The 12,622-nt window shown below is 47.6% G+C and overlaps 5 protein-coding genes across 5 annotated transcripts; 3 read left to right on the top strand and 2 right to left on the bottom strand.

Annotated features, from left to right (window-relative positions):
• Positions 1-231: 231 nt before the first annotated feature.
• Positions 232-2,213, top strand: FSST1_000524 (uncharacterized protein; the record flags this gene model as incomplete). Its single annotated transcript, XM_083223820.1, has 6 exons — positions 232-279; positions 329-468; positions 525-865; positions 913-1,202; positions 1,255-1,701; positions 1,752-2,213. 6 exons carry the CDS (start codon positions 232-234, stop codon positions 2,211-2,213), a joined length of 1,728 nt encoding a protein of 575 aa, XP_083090706.1.
• A 168-nt stretch (positions 2,214-2,381) lies between these two features.
• FSST1_000523 (uncharacterized protein) lies at positions 2,382-2,666 on the bottom strand (the record flags this gene model as incomplete). Its single annotated transcript, XM_083231486.1, has 1 exon — positions 2,382-2,666. The coding sequence occupies one exon, from the start codon at positions 2,664-2,666 to the stop codon at positions 2,382-2,384; it is 285 nt and encodes a 94-aa protein (XP_083090705.1).
• A 1,152-nt stretch (positions 2,667-3,818) lies between these two features.
• Positions 3,819-5,846, top strand: FSST1_000522 (MBOAT, membrane-bound O-acyltransferase family-domain-containing protein; the record flags this gene model as incomplete). Its single annotated transcript, XM_083231475.1, has 4 exons — positions 3,819-4,074; positions 4,123-4,763; positions 4,825-5,686; positions 5,740-5,846. The coding sequence occupies 4 exons, from the start codon at positions 3,819-3,821 to the stop codon at positions 5,844-5,846; spliced, it is 1,866 nt and encodes a 621-aa protein (XP_083090704.1).
• A 346-nt stretch (positions 5,847-6,192) lies between these two features.
• Positions 6,193-7,056, bottom strand: FSST1_000521 (uncharacterized protein; the record flags this gene model as incomplete). Its single annotated transcript, XM_083231464.1, has 1 exon — positions 6,193-7,056. The coding sequence occupies one exon, from the start codon at positions 7,054-7,056 to the stop codon at positions 6,193-6,195; it is 864 nt and encodes a 287-aa protein (XP_083090703.1).
• A 3,244-nt stretch (positions 7,057-10,300) lies between these two features.
• Positions 10,301-12,622, top strand: FSST1_000520 (uncharacterized protein; the record flags this gene model as incomplete). The annotated part of the gene is made up of 2 exons (XM_083231453.1): positions 10,301-11,257; positions 11,303-12,622. The coding sequence occupies 2 exons, from the start codon at positions 10,301-10,303 to the stop codon at positions 12,620-12,622; spliced, it is 2,277 nt and encodes a 758-aa protein (XP_083090702.1).

Genomic DNA, 12,622 nt, shown 5'->3' with positions numbered 1-12,622 from the left:
CGACTGTTCCCCTGTGGCTTAAGCATGGCTTTCATCTGTCATATTGTTCTTTCGAAGCTTAATTTTTACGTACTCCATCTCTAGTTTCCCCATACATCATCGATCTTCCTGGGGTTAGATAATACCGAATCTCCGCTCCCTCCCAATCTCTCTTGTTTCCATCTACTACTACTTCATCGGACCACCTTCGGACTTTTCTTTAACTCTAAATCCTTGAGGCTCTGTGGAATCATGTCAAGCGCCGGTGGAAACGGTCCGGATCAACTCAACCGTCTCTCTGTGAGCTTAGTCAAACTTCAAAGATGCATCATCCTAACTTGACTCCAAGTGCGCAAGATGCAAAGAACGCAAGGTCCGGTGTAATCGGGTTATGCCCCAATGCGCTCGGTGTAAGAGCCAGGACCTAGAATGTGTGTATCCTGTACGGGCAAAGAGGAGGTCTGCACGGCCATTGATCGACCCAGCCCTGTAGGTGCCTCTAACCCATTCATTGAGAATTAGCGACTGACTATTGCATCCTCTAGGTCAACAGACAGCCCAAATGCTGCTCTGACTACCATTCTTGATCGCTTGCAACGACTTGAGGCGCAAACCGTTGCTAGTGCCTCGCGAGTCAATGGCAATATACCAACACCCTCTGTTGGTGGCTCTGAAGCCTCTTCATCACCAGTTGCTTTCGGCACCACTAACGGCCATGCGTCCAGTATATTGACAATTCACAATGTCGGCCGTGAGATGGACGCCATGACTGTCCTGAAGGATGCCGTCGATCATGTCCAGGAGTTAAGAAAACGTTCTTTTGGTTCCAGTGTCATAACAAGCTCGATAAACATCCCAACAGACCTGGCCAAGACCTGGGTCGCAAGTACGTACTTTCCTCTTATTCCAATCGCCCTCTCTAATTGTTCCAAGACTTCTTCAAATTTATGCCTGCTTGTATGTTTGTTAGCTTTGTCGACAGACGCGTCCTCGAACTGCTGCCCGACATCATCAAACTACCGCACATACATGTCGACCCAGTTATGCTCGTGATATACTACAGCATAATGTATCATGGATGCAGTCTGAAAGCAAGCAACACAACTTCGCACGAAAGCCTTACTTATATGAACTCGAGCTACCTCGGATGTCTCCGCGCAGTACCTAGCTGGGAACTAGAGGCATCAGGTACTATGACAGATCTAATAGCCGCGCTTTACGTAGTGAGTTTCTAACAACCTTGCCCTACGTTTATGTATCATCTCACATCTCCAGAGTCGCGTAGCTGCTGAATTCTTCGACTACGATCTTGCATGGAGGTCGTTCAAGTATGCATGCGAATACTGTCAGGTTCTCAATCTCCACAAGCTAGACTCGGACGAGTCAAATTCTTTCCTCAGCGAAGCCACATGCGACAACGAGCGGAGAGGATTCTGGGAAGTTATCCAGATTGACCTCTTTTACCGACTCATTCTCAACACGCCTCCGGCCATTACGAACAACCCATGGAAGGTCAATCTACCATGGCTGGATCTCGATTCGGGTGCTGTTCCGCAAGGCATGCAGACGATTGCATTTCTTGCAAGCTCGAGGGTCAGTCTCATCGTCGCTCGCTTTTTCGCCATGCTGGATGACCCAACCAATGCCACGAAGACTGAAATAGTTGCGAAAACTGAGGACCTTTGTCGTGAGATGCAAGAGATTTTTGCTGCGTGGCAACTGGTAATACACCTTAGTACTCATTCAGACGTACACTAACCCAATCATGACAGACTGAATGGTTAGAAGCTGCTCAAGATAACGAACAGGATATTTGGGTAGTCGCCGATGTCATATTGACAGGCTACACCTCTATTATCTACATGTTTCGCAAGATGGCTCTTCTCAACTCCAACTCTCCCAGGCCACCGACAACCGACCTGGACATCCCCGACTCTCCCATTGTTGATGACGCTGCCCGACGTCTCATCGCCGCTCTCAACCGGTTGCTAGTCATCTACCCCTATGGAGTGACAATGACAGCGTTGTTTGGCGCATACCGATGCTTCGTCGCTTTCGCTTATCTGGCTAATACTATACTACGGGCAGAAGATCCTCGAATGTACATGGCAGATATTAAAGCACTTGAGCAATTGAGCGATACATCGACTGAGCTTTGTAGAGGTAACAGGGATGTCGTGCCGTTGGTCAAGGCAATGCAGAATATTACCGAGGAGATACGCAAGAAGTTGTAGAGATGTCTCAAGATGATTATCTTGACCTTTTCACATAATCTAATATTCCAAACGAAAGTGGTTTGGAGCAGCTGCTGAGACAAAGATGAACAAGCTCATGATAACACTGTTCGAAGTCCAATTTTTCTAGCCAACTATGTCGACTCAGTATCAACTCCTTGTCCGAAGCTACTCAGGTTTCCCAGGGAAATCCCCTCTCGCAGCATGATCCTTGGCCAGCTGATAAACTCTCGACTCAATATCCCTCCACTGAACAGTCGGCCCATTGGCATAAAAGTCCTCGAGCCCTATATGCTGGTGGCATACTCGATCCTGGAGGTGCATCCATTCCTCACGGACTAGCTGAATTTCGTTGCAGTTGGCGGTCTGCTTAGGACGGTGTTGGTGACAGAATCTCTTAAGGCCCAAGGTGGCGCAGTTGCATTTGAAGAGATAGACGTTCCATTCACACATGATGCCGGCTGATTGTTTCGATACGTAATGGAAGTGAAGAATGTTGAATATTTGGGGTGTTGAGCCGAGTTTGATAGAGATTTGGATTTGAATTTGGATTTGATATTTGGTACGTTGTATGGTTCGAATAGAAATCTGACATGGGCTTCTCCAGCCCTGTTTATACTAATTCAATTCCCTTTCGTTATCTTGTTTGTCCCAAGCTCATGTATGCTCAACATTGCACGATGTTGTGGTTTGCTAATGGGCACGTGGAAGATGTCCAAGTTTGTTCCCACTTGGATATCGTTGGCTGCAACTTGTTATCTCTTAAGTAGTAGTTTCCTCCCGGATTATTCATACAACGTTTCTTGGCATTTTATTAGAGTTTCATCTTTGAAATGTTTGGTCTTGTCCGATACCACGGCGTGTGATTTCTTGTCAAGGAGAAGTTCGTCGTTGCAATCAGAATGGGTCATCTGAGCCGCAAATGCTATACAATTCGGGAAAGGTCTTCAAGTTCCTTTTCTCTTGTATCACTGCACATTGAGTCAGACAGCCTGACTACAAAATTCAAGATGTACGTAGATATATTTAATCACAAAAGTGGTATTATTAGAGCAATGAACATCATGAATGCACGTTGCAAACCGCTTACCCTAAATTAAACTTACCAGCGACGCCCATTTCTCTGTAGTAGAGTTAAACTTTGAGTTCTAGATGTATATAATCATACCGGTAAAATAACGATATAGGAATTGATTGAGCAATTAATCATCTCCAGAATGATCTGTAAATACATACAGAGTGCTAAAAATGACAATGTATTCATGTCGTGTCCCCACTTACAAGTCATGGAACGAGTGATAACCTCCCTATTTGAACTTTTTCAGGGGCTTCCCCTTGAGCTTTACCCCCTGCAGTCAAGCTCAAGCCATCCATGCCTCGGATCGGAGGAATGGTCCCTTTTTCTCAACACCACCAATCCAAACCCGCCCCACGAAAGGCGAAGGCCACGACATCTCTAATTTCTTGCAGCATCTTCCTTTTGACGCTCTTTTTTATTCTTGTGCGCCTCCTCCATCGTCCTGCTTCTCTTCAATCCTTCGTCTTTTGTTCGACCCCGCCATGACCTAAGCCAGTCCGTTGTATTCATTCAAAATCACCGCCATCATGGGTGCTTTAGCTTTCTTAAGCAAGCTCTACGACCATGACACCCTCGACACCCGCTTTACCACCTCCTCTTCCACTCCCTACCAGAACGTTATCGAAGCCCGATCCGATCCCAGTATAAAGAAGGACTCTGCCGCCAAAGAGCGCAGCCGAGCGCAACCGTCGAAATGGAACACCCCCGAGTTCTACCTCTACTACCTTGTCATCGCCTTTGTCGTGCCGTACATGTTCTGGATCACATATGATGTTTCGCAAGGTACGAAATCTACTTTCTTACACTGCGACTTCTACTAACATTCCGCAGAAACCGACCCTCGTTATCCCAAGTTTAAGAAATGGCTATCTCCTGGCTGGATTCCAGGACGCCAGATCGACATTTCCGATTCGCAATATGGAACCTTTCGCGAGAACATGCCTTACATGGGCTCTCTACTCATATTCCAACCGCTGCTGAGGAAAGCTTGGAACAAGTTCAATCCGATCCCCGAGAGAAGCCAGGGAGGACGTTACCGACTCGATCAACGCGCATCCTTTGATTTCCTATTCGCATTTATATTCCTCTTTGCCCTGCACGGTCTGTCGGCCTTCAAGATCTTTTTTATCCTCTGGATCAACTTCCAGCTGGCGACCAAGCTTCCGCGACGATATGTCCCCGCTGCTACCTGGATCTTTAACATTTCGATCCTGTTTGCCAACGAATTGACCGAAGGATGGAGATTCCGTGTCCTGTTTAGTTACATCTCACCCCCAGTCATGGGCTTGTATAAGAACAAGATGAGACTGCTAAACTCTGACTTGATGAACTTTGGAGCTAGAATTGACGGCACATTCCAAGGCATCCTGGCACGATGGGAAGTTCTCTTCAATATCACCATTTTACGTCTTATTAGTTTCAACTTGGACTACTACTGGAGTATCGACCGCGGTAACTCTAATGCGCTCGAGGTAAGTGATTTTGTTGTTTTAGGAGTGGGAATTGTTTCTGATCATGCTCTGATGCTTAAAGAAGAAGCAACTGGACCCAGCAAACCTCTCCGAGAGAGACCGTGTCAGCATATCCGCCGAACCTCGAGACTTCAGCTTCCGCAATTACGTGGGCTATGCCATCTATGGGCCCCTTTACCTGGCCGGACCTATTATTACGTTCAACGATTACATCTCGCAATCAAAATACCGATCTGCCAGCATTGAGACAAACCGAACCATTCGCTACGGTATCCGTTTCCTCTTGGTGCTGCTGTCCATGGAGGTCATTCTGCACTACGACTGGGTGGGCGCGATCAGCAAGGGAAAGCCTGATTGGAGTTCTTACACCGCAGCACAGCTATCTATGCTGTCATTCATGAACCTCCACATCATCTGGCTCAAGCTCCTGCTTCCCTGGCGAATGTTCCGACTTTGGTCATTGGTTGATGGAATGGACCCGCCTGAGAACATGGTCCGTTGTGTAAGCAACAACTACAGCACGCAACTCTTCTGGCGAGCATGGCACCGCTCGTACAACCGATGGTTGATCAGGTACATTTACATTCCCCTTGGCGGCTCATCGTTCCGCAACTGGCGAACCACTGCACGATCTATCTTGACCTTCCTTATGGTGTTTACCTTTGTGGCACTGTGGCACGACATTCAGTTGCGTCTGCTGATTTGGGGCTGGTTGATTGTGTTGTTCATGGTACCTGAATGGACTGCTGCCGCCTTGTTCCCCAAGAGCAAGTGGGAGGACCAGCCGACAGCGTACCGTATGTTGTGCTGTGTCGGAAGCGTGGGTAACGTTCTCATGATGATCTCTGCCAATTTGGTTGGCTTTGCTGTTGGACTAGACGGATTGCAGAGCATCATCCAGAGCATATTGCATGACTGGTCAGGTACGTTTGAATCACCGAAAGTTGTTGCGAAAGGAAAACACTAACATTACCAGGCTTTATCTTTATCGTTACAGCCTGCTCTTGTCTGTTTGTTGGTATTCAAGTCATGTTTGAGATTCGTGAATCCGAAAAGCGACGTGGGATTTTGCTCAAGTGTTAAAAGGAGTTGGTATGGCACTATGACAGCTGTCACTGTTACAAACAGGAATGTACATATACTGTGATGCTGTTACAAGGACAAAACTTTTAGATGATGATATACTCATGGTTATGTAGTATGAGACGTCAAGTTTGACAATTGCGAATTGTTTCTTACAGACTTTGTACCCCAAATGCCATTTCTTCTATTAGTAATTACTAAGTTAACTAATGACAAATTCTGACTTGTCTTCCCCCTTCAAAGGGTATCTCAAAATCGTTCTAGCACAACAGAAAATGTCCGTTCACTACGCCCTGTGCATTACACTTTGACGCATACTGATTACCACCCATTACAACAGACAATTTTAATAAACCCTGTCCTGGGTCTCAGGCTGGTTTCCAATAGATCGCTTGGTACCGGCCAGCTCAACATCATTACTGTCCGCAGGTTGGCTAGCAAACTTGCCGTCCATACCGAGCTTGGTCTCCGTTAACCAACGGCGAACCCAGATGATGCACCACACGATACAGAAAATGATGACGATTCCGACTGCTATGCCGAAAATGTATCCTGCAACAATGCCTCGTCCACCGACATCCTGGTAGTCGAGGAAGTTGTATACGTAGAATCCTTGCGTCGCATGCGTGAGATAGGCGAGAGCGAGGTAGAGCGCGAGAATGAAGATCAACCACGCGATATGCACCCACTGCGGGGGGTTCGTTCGAGGAATAACGATTTCGAAAAGGGCAAATAGACTGTTCAACCCGTGCTGACTGATATTGCCCCAGGCGTTGAACTGGACAGGGAACCAAGGCCCCTCGTACAAAACAACCCAGTATACGATCGTGACGAGGAACGGGTATGTGGTGACAGTCGAGTAGAAGAGCGCATGTAGAGACTGCAGCGGTCGTGGAAAGCTATCGAGCAGTGATCGACCTCGGATCGCATAGGTAACGGTATGTAGCGCCGCGATGGCAAAGTAAAAGGCGATGCCCCAGTACGTCAGGATGGTGAAGTAGCTAAACGACCTGCCAACATCCCTACAGCCGCCGAGATCGTCGTGCGCGCATGTCCAGCCGATGATGAAGAATCGCGTGACGAAAGCGTAAACGCTGATGAGCGCGCGAGCCGCGAAGAGAAGCCAGGGATTCAACAACCAACTCGTCTCGAAGCGATTCGATGGATCCCAGAGATCGCTACCAAACCGAAAGGGGTTTTTCGGAGCCATGTTCTTTCTTATCGTCTTTTTCGAATGAGTGGAAATGAAGGGATCGAGTTGGACGGGATACAACGACGTAAAGAAAGGTAAGAACAGCAGGGCCCTGTATTATTGGGTTTGGGGGACCCTGTTGCTTTCTCCTCAGCTGTTGCGTTGGCGAAAAAGAGCTATCGGCGCCTTATTAGTTATTCCAACGACGTGGCTCAGATGATGGAGGTTTTGCCTGATTGGGCAGTATCGCCATAGAAAGCTTCGACTTGGAAATAAATTAAGGGTAAGATTTTATAAGACGGCACCAATTTCATAATGTTTGAGCTATATACTTTGTAATTAATCAATTGACTTCAAGACAATATATTTCAATATTTATCCGCTCGACTTGCTGACTTGATGACAGGTACATGACTTACATGGCGCAGCTTCAAGCCTGGTGGCTTGGCTCACGCGATACTTGAAGATAGAAGTCAGCAGAAGAATTGAGATTAAAATAGTCCAATTTTTGTGAATTGGATATCTCATCTTACTCGGCACTTCTAAACCCTGAGCGATGTCTGGCACTCCACTTCTTGATGGATACTTGGGCGATGAGACGATAGAAAGAATATTTGAAATCGCAACGTGGGATTATTTTGTGGTAGTCATGATAACTTGGCAAAGATATCAAAGTACAACGCTGCTTGAGCGGAAGTAGCCGTAGTCGTACCCGGGATCATGTCTTCTGACAACTGACAGTGCTTTAGCGCCTGCTTTTGAACTCTATTACACTGCCGAAGTGAAGACGAGAGGTGGTGCTCCATAGGAGCCCAGTAGGTGGAAGGGTAATCTTGACACGAGCCCATGATGGTCAATCCCTGATCCTAAACAGTCGAGTCAGTGAGTGACCCGTCCTTAGGCTTTAAAGGATATTAATGGATATTACCGCTGTAGAGGCTGAAAGGAATGTCGGTCAACGATAACCCTTTGCTATTAGCTTTAACCAAGTGCAAGTTTGATATTGGTGAGTGGGACGGATACTAATTCCCGAAAGTCCGCAGATGCTAACTTTAGATTGTACATAACTAGAATGAGCCACACATGTCTCTAATATGGACCCAGCTTAGACGTGGTGTCTCAACTTGTCTAAGACATGACTTTCAACATTCCTCTAGCTGCAACAAACAGAGAAATCGACAGTTTCTTACGGATGAGACAGCAGTGTCCAATAACGGTGTCATACAGCGATCGGATCGTAAGTCGTGGTAAAACTCTTGCACCGACAGCGTAACACAGAACGTGGACTCCCCCTGAGCTAGAATCGGCTCCGTTCTTTGCGGATGCACTGTAATACCACACGAGGTCAACAAGCATGCAATTTCAAAATCTGCTTCTGCGGAGGTCCGTCAGGCGCTTGTCACCGATAGACAGGAAGCTAGTTCTGATCGGCTTGGCAGGATGGCGACATTATCGATAGGGCGAAGCGCGGCAAGCTACGAATATCGAGAAAAAGAAATATGCAGAGCAATGGGTCTTGTCTTGTTGTGTTTGCGTTGTGCAGATGATTGGCCTGTCTAGGTTTGTTCGTCTGTCAAGTTTAGTGACTGACTTTTAAGCCGTCGCCGTTGAAAGACACGCCAAGAAGCCATAACCTTGGTTAAAAGAGGAGTAGGGAATTCCAGGTCTAGAACCATTGATCGGCACTGAATTGAGCTTCCTCAGTGTTGATCAAGGTTGCCCAACCTATGCATGTCTTGTATTTTTGATACAGATACAGCTGCTAAAGACGAATAGCCAGCAATGAGGTATTTCTTAGGTACTTTATTATATTGAGACGCAGAGTGACCCTTGAATTCCTGTCTTGTTCAGCGTGGCGATAAACATTCAGCACTATCGTTATTAGCCAGGTACAGAGTTAAGCCTCTCAAACAGGTTCAGTTAGATTTATTAGCCGCCCATTGAAACCTAAATTAACAACAACAAATTGACGCGACGACTTTGTCCAACCGGAAAGTGCCAGTGATTGGTCAATGGCGAATGATTTACGATCGGATGGCAATCAACTACTGTAGCATTGAAAGATTCCACTGGCGAGCAAATCTTGCAGCGTCTAGAAAAATTAAATTCGAGAATATCAAGTTCAATCCACTCAAACTCAGCAAGGTCCAGCAGTTAACCCCTACTCTACTTGTAGTGGGTCAGGTCCCGAGCTAGATGCAGGGGGCGGCGCGATGGTACCTGAACTTAGTGGTCGCGTTGCTCGCTACGCCAAGAGCCACCCCGTTGAATTAATGGATGGGCCGCTAGTGTCTTTGGGCAGTTTCTCAGGGGAGGGGCAGTTGCAGACGACAGCACAATGGAAAGAACGGTCCTGGGACTGCGACTGGGCAGATGAGAAGGAGGAAGGAGGCGAAGCACTGGAGGCGACCATGACCAATCTAGCGCATCAGAAGTAGAAACAAATGAAGACCAGGTTTATGATATCCTTACTCTTTATTCGCCTAAATCTTTATTCTTTCACCCTTTTCTTTTTTTCCCAGTCGTGACTTGCATTCCCTCCCCTACCACTGTCAACTCTTGCACGAGCATAATCCTCGCTACAGCGGATCCTTAATTACCTCTTTTAGTGGACTTAACCCCGGATTGTCAACCCGAGCCAACAGTAACAATTACGCTTGTCTTCTTGGGCTGCCTATTTGTGGTCTTTCCTGGTCAACCTAGCTTGGATCCAGTCCAGTCCCTGATCTGATCAGCTGATGATCTCTCCCCTTTGCAGACCTACCTACAGATAGTAGAGCTGCGACCTCTTCCAGCTCCCGCTCTCCCGCAGATCTCTAACTACTAAGCTTTGCGCTTCAACAACGATCAACATCAACCACATCGAATATTCCTCGCGATATCACTGTTACTCATTCTGATTCAACTTTAACGATTTGTACAATTGTCTGTGTTATGAGTTTTACTCCTGCTTGAATTTCGGCTTTGGCAGCGATCCCACGATGCGATAGATTCAGCCCCCTCCTTTGTCTCCAACTACTTCCACTCGTTCGCTCGATTCCTCACGCTGTACCACGTCGTCTCACGCGCATATTCGCCGAGTTCTCGATTAAAGTTGTACGCAAATTCCGGCGCTTTTTCTTTACGCCATTGAGCTTTCCAAAACCCCTTTAGGAGGCGTACCGTTTTTCGACTGCAACCACCCACACTTGCCGCCTCCATGATGACCTCGGCCGTAAGGCCTTCTACACAAGTGTCTATTTCGGGCAGTGGCACCGCCACCATGGCCACCAGCAGACTTCAGCCGTTGACATATGACGGCGGAGATCTACGAATTGTTCTGGTACCAACCTCCGATGATGGCCGCGATGCCTCAGAAAATGGCAATCTAGACTACGAGGTCGACCGACGATTTTCCTCCGATAGTTACAGGTCTTACAGGGCACCAGACCAATCCATCCCCACACATCCCATTTCTTCCTTGCAAGATGCTTTCGCCGAATCTTTAGACGAGGTCACACGCGAGGACAATGGACCTGGGAAGCCAAAGTTGAGAGAGCTTGACGCACAAGGTCGTCGAGCGAAATTGCTGGAACAGGATCCCGAGGACGAACCATTTGACTCAATATGGCGTTATCGACCGGGACAACAGCAGCATGAAATGTACAAGCTCATCTCGCAAATTACTTTCGGAGTATACCTCCTACTCAACAGCTTGGCCGCCGACAATTCACAGGTCGTGACCATCCTCCAAGGCCATATCGATGAGGTAGACGAGTTTCTCGAGGTGATGCTGGAGGACTTTGCTCAAGCTCATAAGGACCTCACTGAGCGTATCGCCCATCTTCAACTTCCCATGGCCAACAGACAAGCTTTCGAGAATATGCTTGAAGATCGAGCATTCCGAGCAAAGATTCTTGCTGGAAATGTTAAGATTGACCATATCCTCGCCCGAACAAACGCCGTCATGAAGCAGTGGGATGACGATATTGATGCGGGACTTCGTTCTAGTGAGGCTTTCATGGAGTGGCTCAACGAACACAAGGATACCAGGTGGTCAGAAGAAGATCCCGATCTCGAGAGCATTTATCGCGCGATGAAGGGCAACGCTGATGGATGGCTCAACACATTTGACGATTTAAACAACCAAGCACAAGATTTGAATGGTTTAGTAATTAAACTCATGACGATCGTGGCTGAGATGGAGAAGACAGCTGGTGAGGTCAGCCGAAAGACCTGGGTAAGTCAAATCTCGCTTTGAAGAGTACTTAGCTAACGTGAGAAGGCAACCATTCCTCCTTTTACTATACCGACGAATTTACCAAAAACTGAAGATCAACGCATTTCTCTGCTCCCAACCAAGGCAAACCATAGATCCATGATGAGCGTGGCCCCAAGCATCCGCAGCTTCGACTCTCGCGATGCCGACATCAATACCCTGAGCGATTTCCCTCTGCCGGGAGGTCCTCCATTATTACTACCCACCACCACATACCACCGCGCCAGTTTCAAACCTTCACCGAATTTGAGTGCATCTTCTTCCTCACCGCGGCCCAATATCAGCTCCAGTGTATCACCTTCATCTTCTGGGCCCAATCTCACAGCCACCACCCCTTCTGGTGCGACCACTCCCAGGGCGTCTGTTGCAGATGACACAAAGCAAGCAGACAGAGAGCCTGATGACAGCGATACGCACAGCGGATTTGATGATGGGCCATTGTATATCCTTCAACCCAAGGTTTACACCCCAAAAACTACCTCACCCGCACTAATGCGTCCTGACACGCCCCCTTCTGATGATGAAACCAAACGACGAACGATCACACCTTCGATACATATTCCTCCACCTCAATCACAACGCCAGGCTCAGGACGAACAACCAATGCAAAGGCGAACACTCACTCAGTCTGTTCAGGATGCTATGGGATTGCAAAAACGGACTTCACTACGACAGCGTGTCTCACTGAAGAGGAGCCCTCCCGAATCTATTCAAATCCCCCCGCGAAACTTCGCAGAGGCGCAACCCGCCCGGCAGTCCACTACTAACACAACACATCTCACCATAAGACCACAGACAACAGAACATGCAAATAGCTCTGGTCTTGAAGTTCATCAGCCTCACAGATTACCACGTGCCACCTCTTATGCAGACTTTTCAGCTCAAAATCATCCTCCTATCATGCCTTCGCCTCACTCCGAGTACCAGCAGACCTATCATCCCGTTCGTGCATCGCCTCACTCGCCACTGCAGCAAAGACCTCACACTGCTGGTCCAGTTGACCAATATCACCCGTCGGGTTTCTTTCAAGGTCACCAACGTAATCAACCCTCTCGAATGGGAGGCATGAGTACTCTCAGCAGCGTTACTTCGGCCACCAACGATGACGCTGCCACTGTGACTTCCCGGGCTACCACTCAGGCTGGAGGCAAGCGACTTAAAAAGAAGAAGAGTGCATTTGGATGGCTTAAAAAGGCATTCAGCCTCGACGAAGATGAAAAGGCAGAATACGAGGCACGCAAGGCTATGCAGTACCAGAATCAGTACCAGAATCAGTACTATGATGGTCAGAGTCCTAAGTTCTTAGATGGAAGGAGGATTCGATAA

Source organism: Fusarium sambucinum, chromosome IV, assembly GCF_050947815.1.
Source record: "Fusarium sambucinum isolate potato_lamoka chromosome IV, whole genome shotgun sequence".
In the NCBI taxonomy this organism is placed as follows: Eukaryota; Fungi; Ascomycota; class Sordariomycetes; order Hypocreales; family Nectriaceae; genus Fusarium; species Fusarium sambucinum.
The sequence above is the reverse complement of the archived record's forward strand: the minus strand, read 5'-3'. Positions and strand labels throughout refer to the sequence as shown.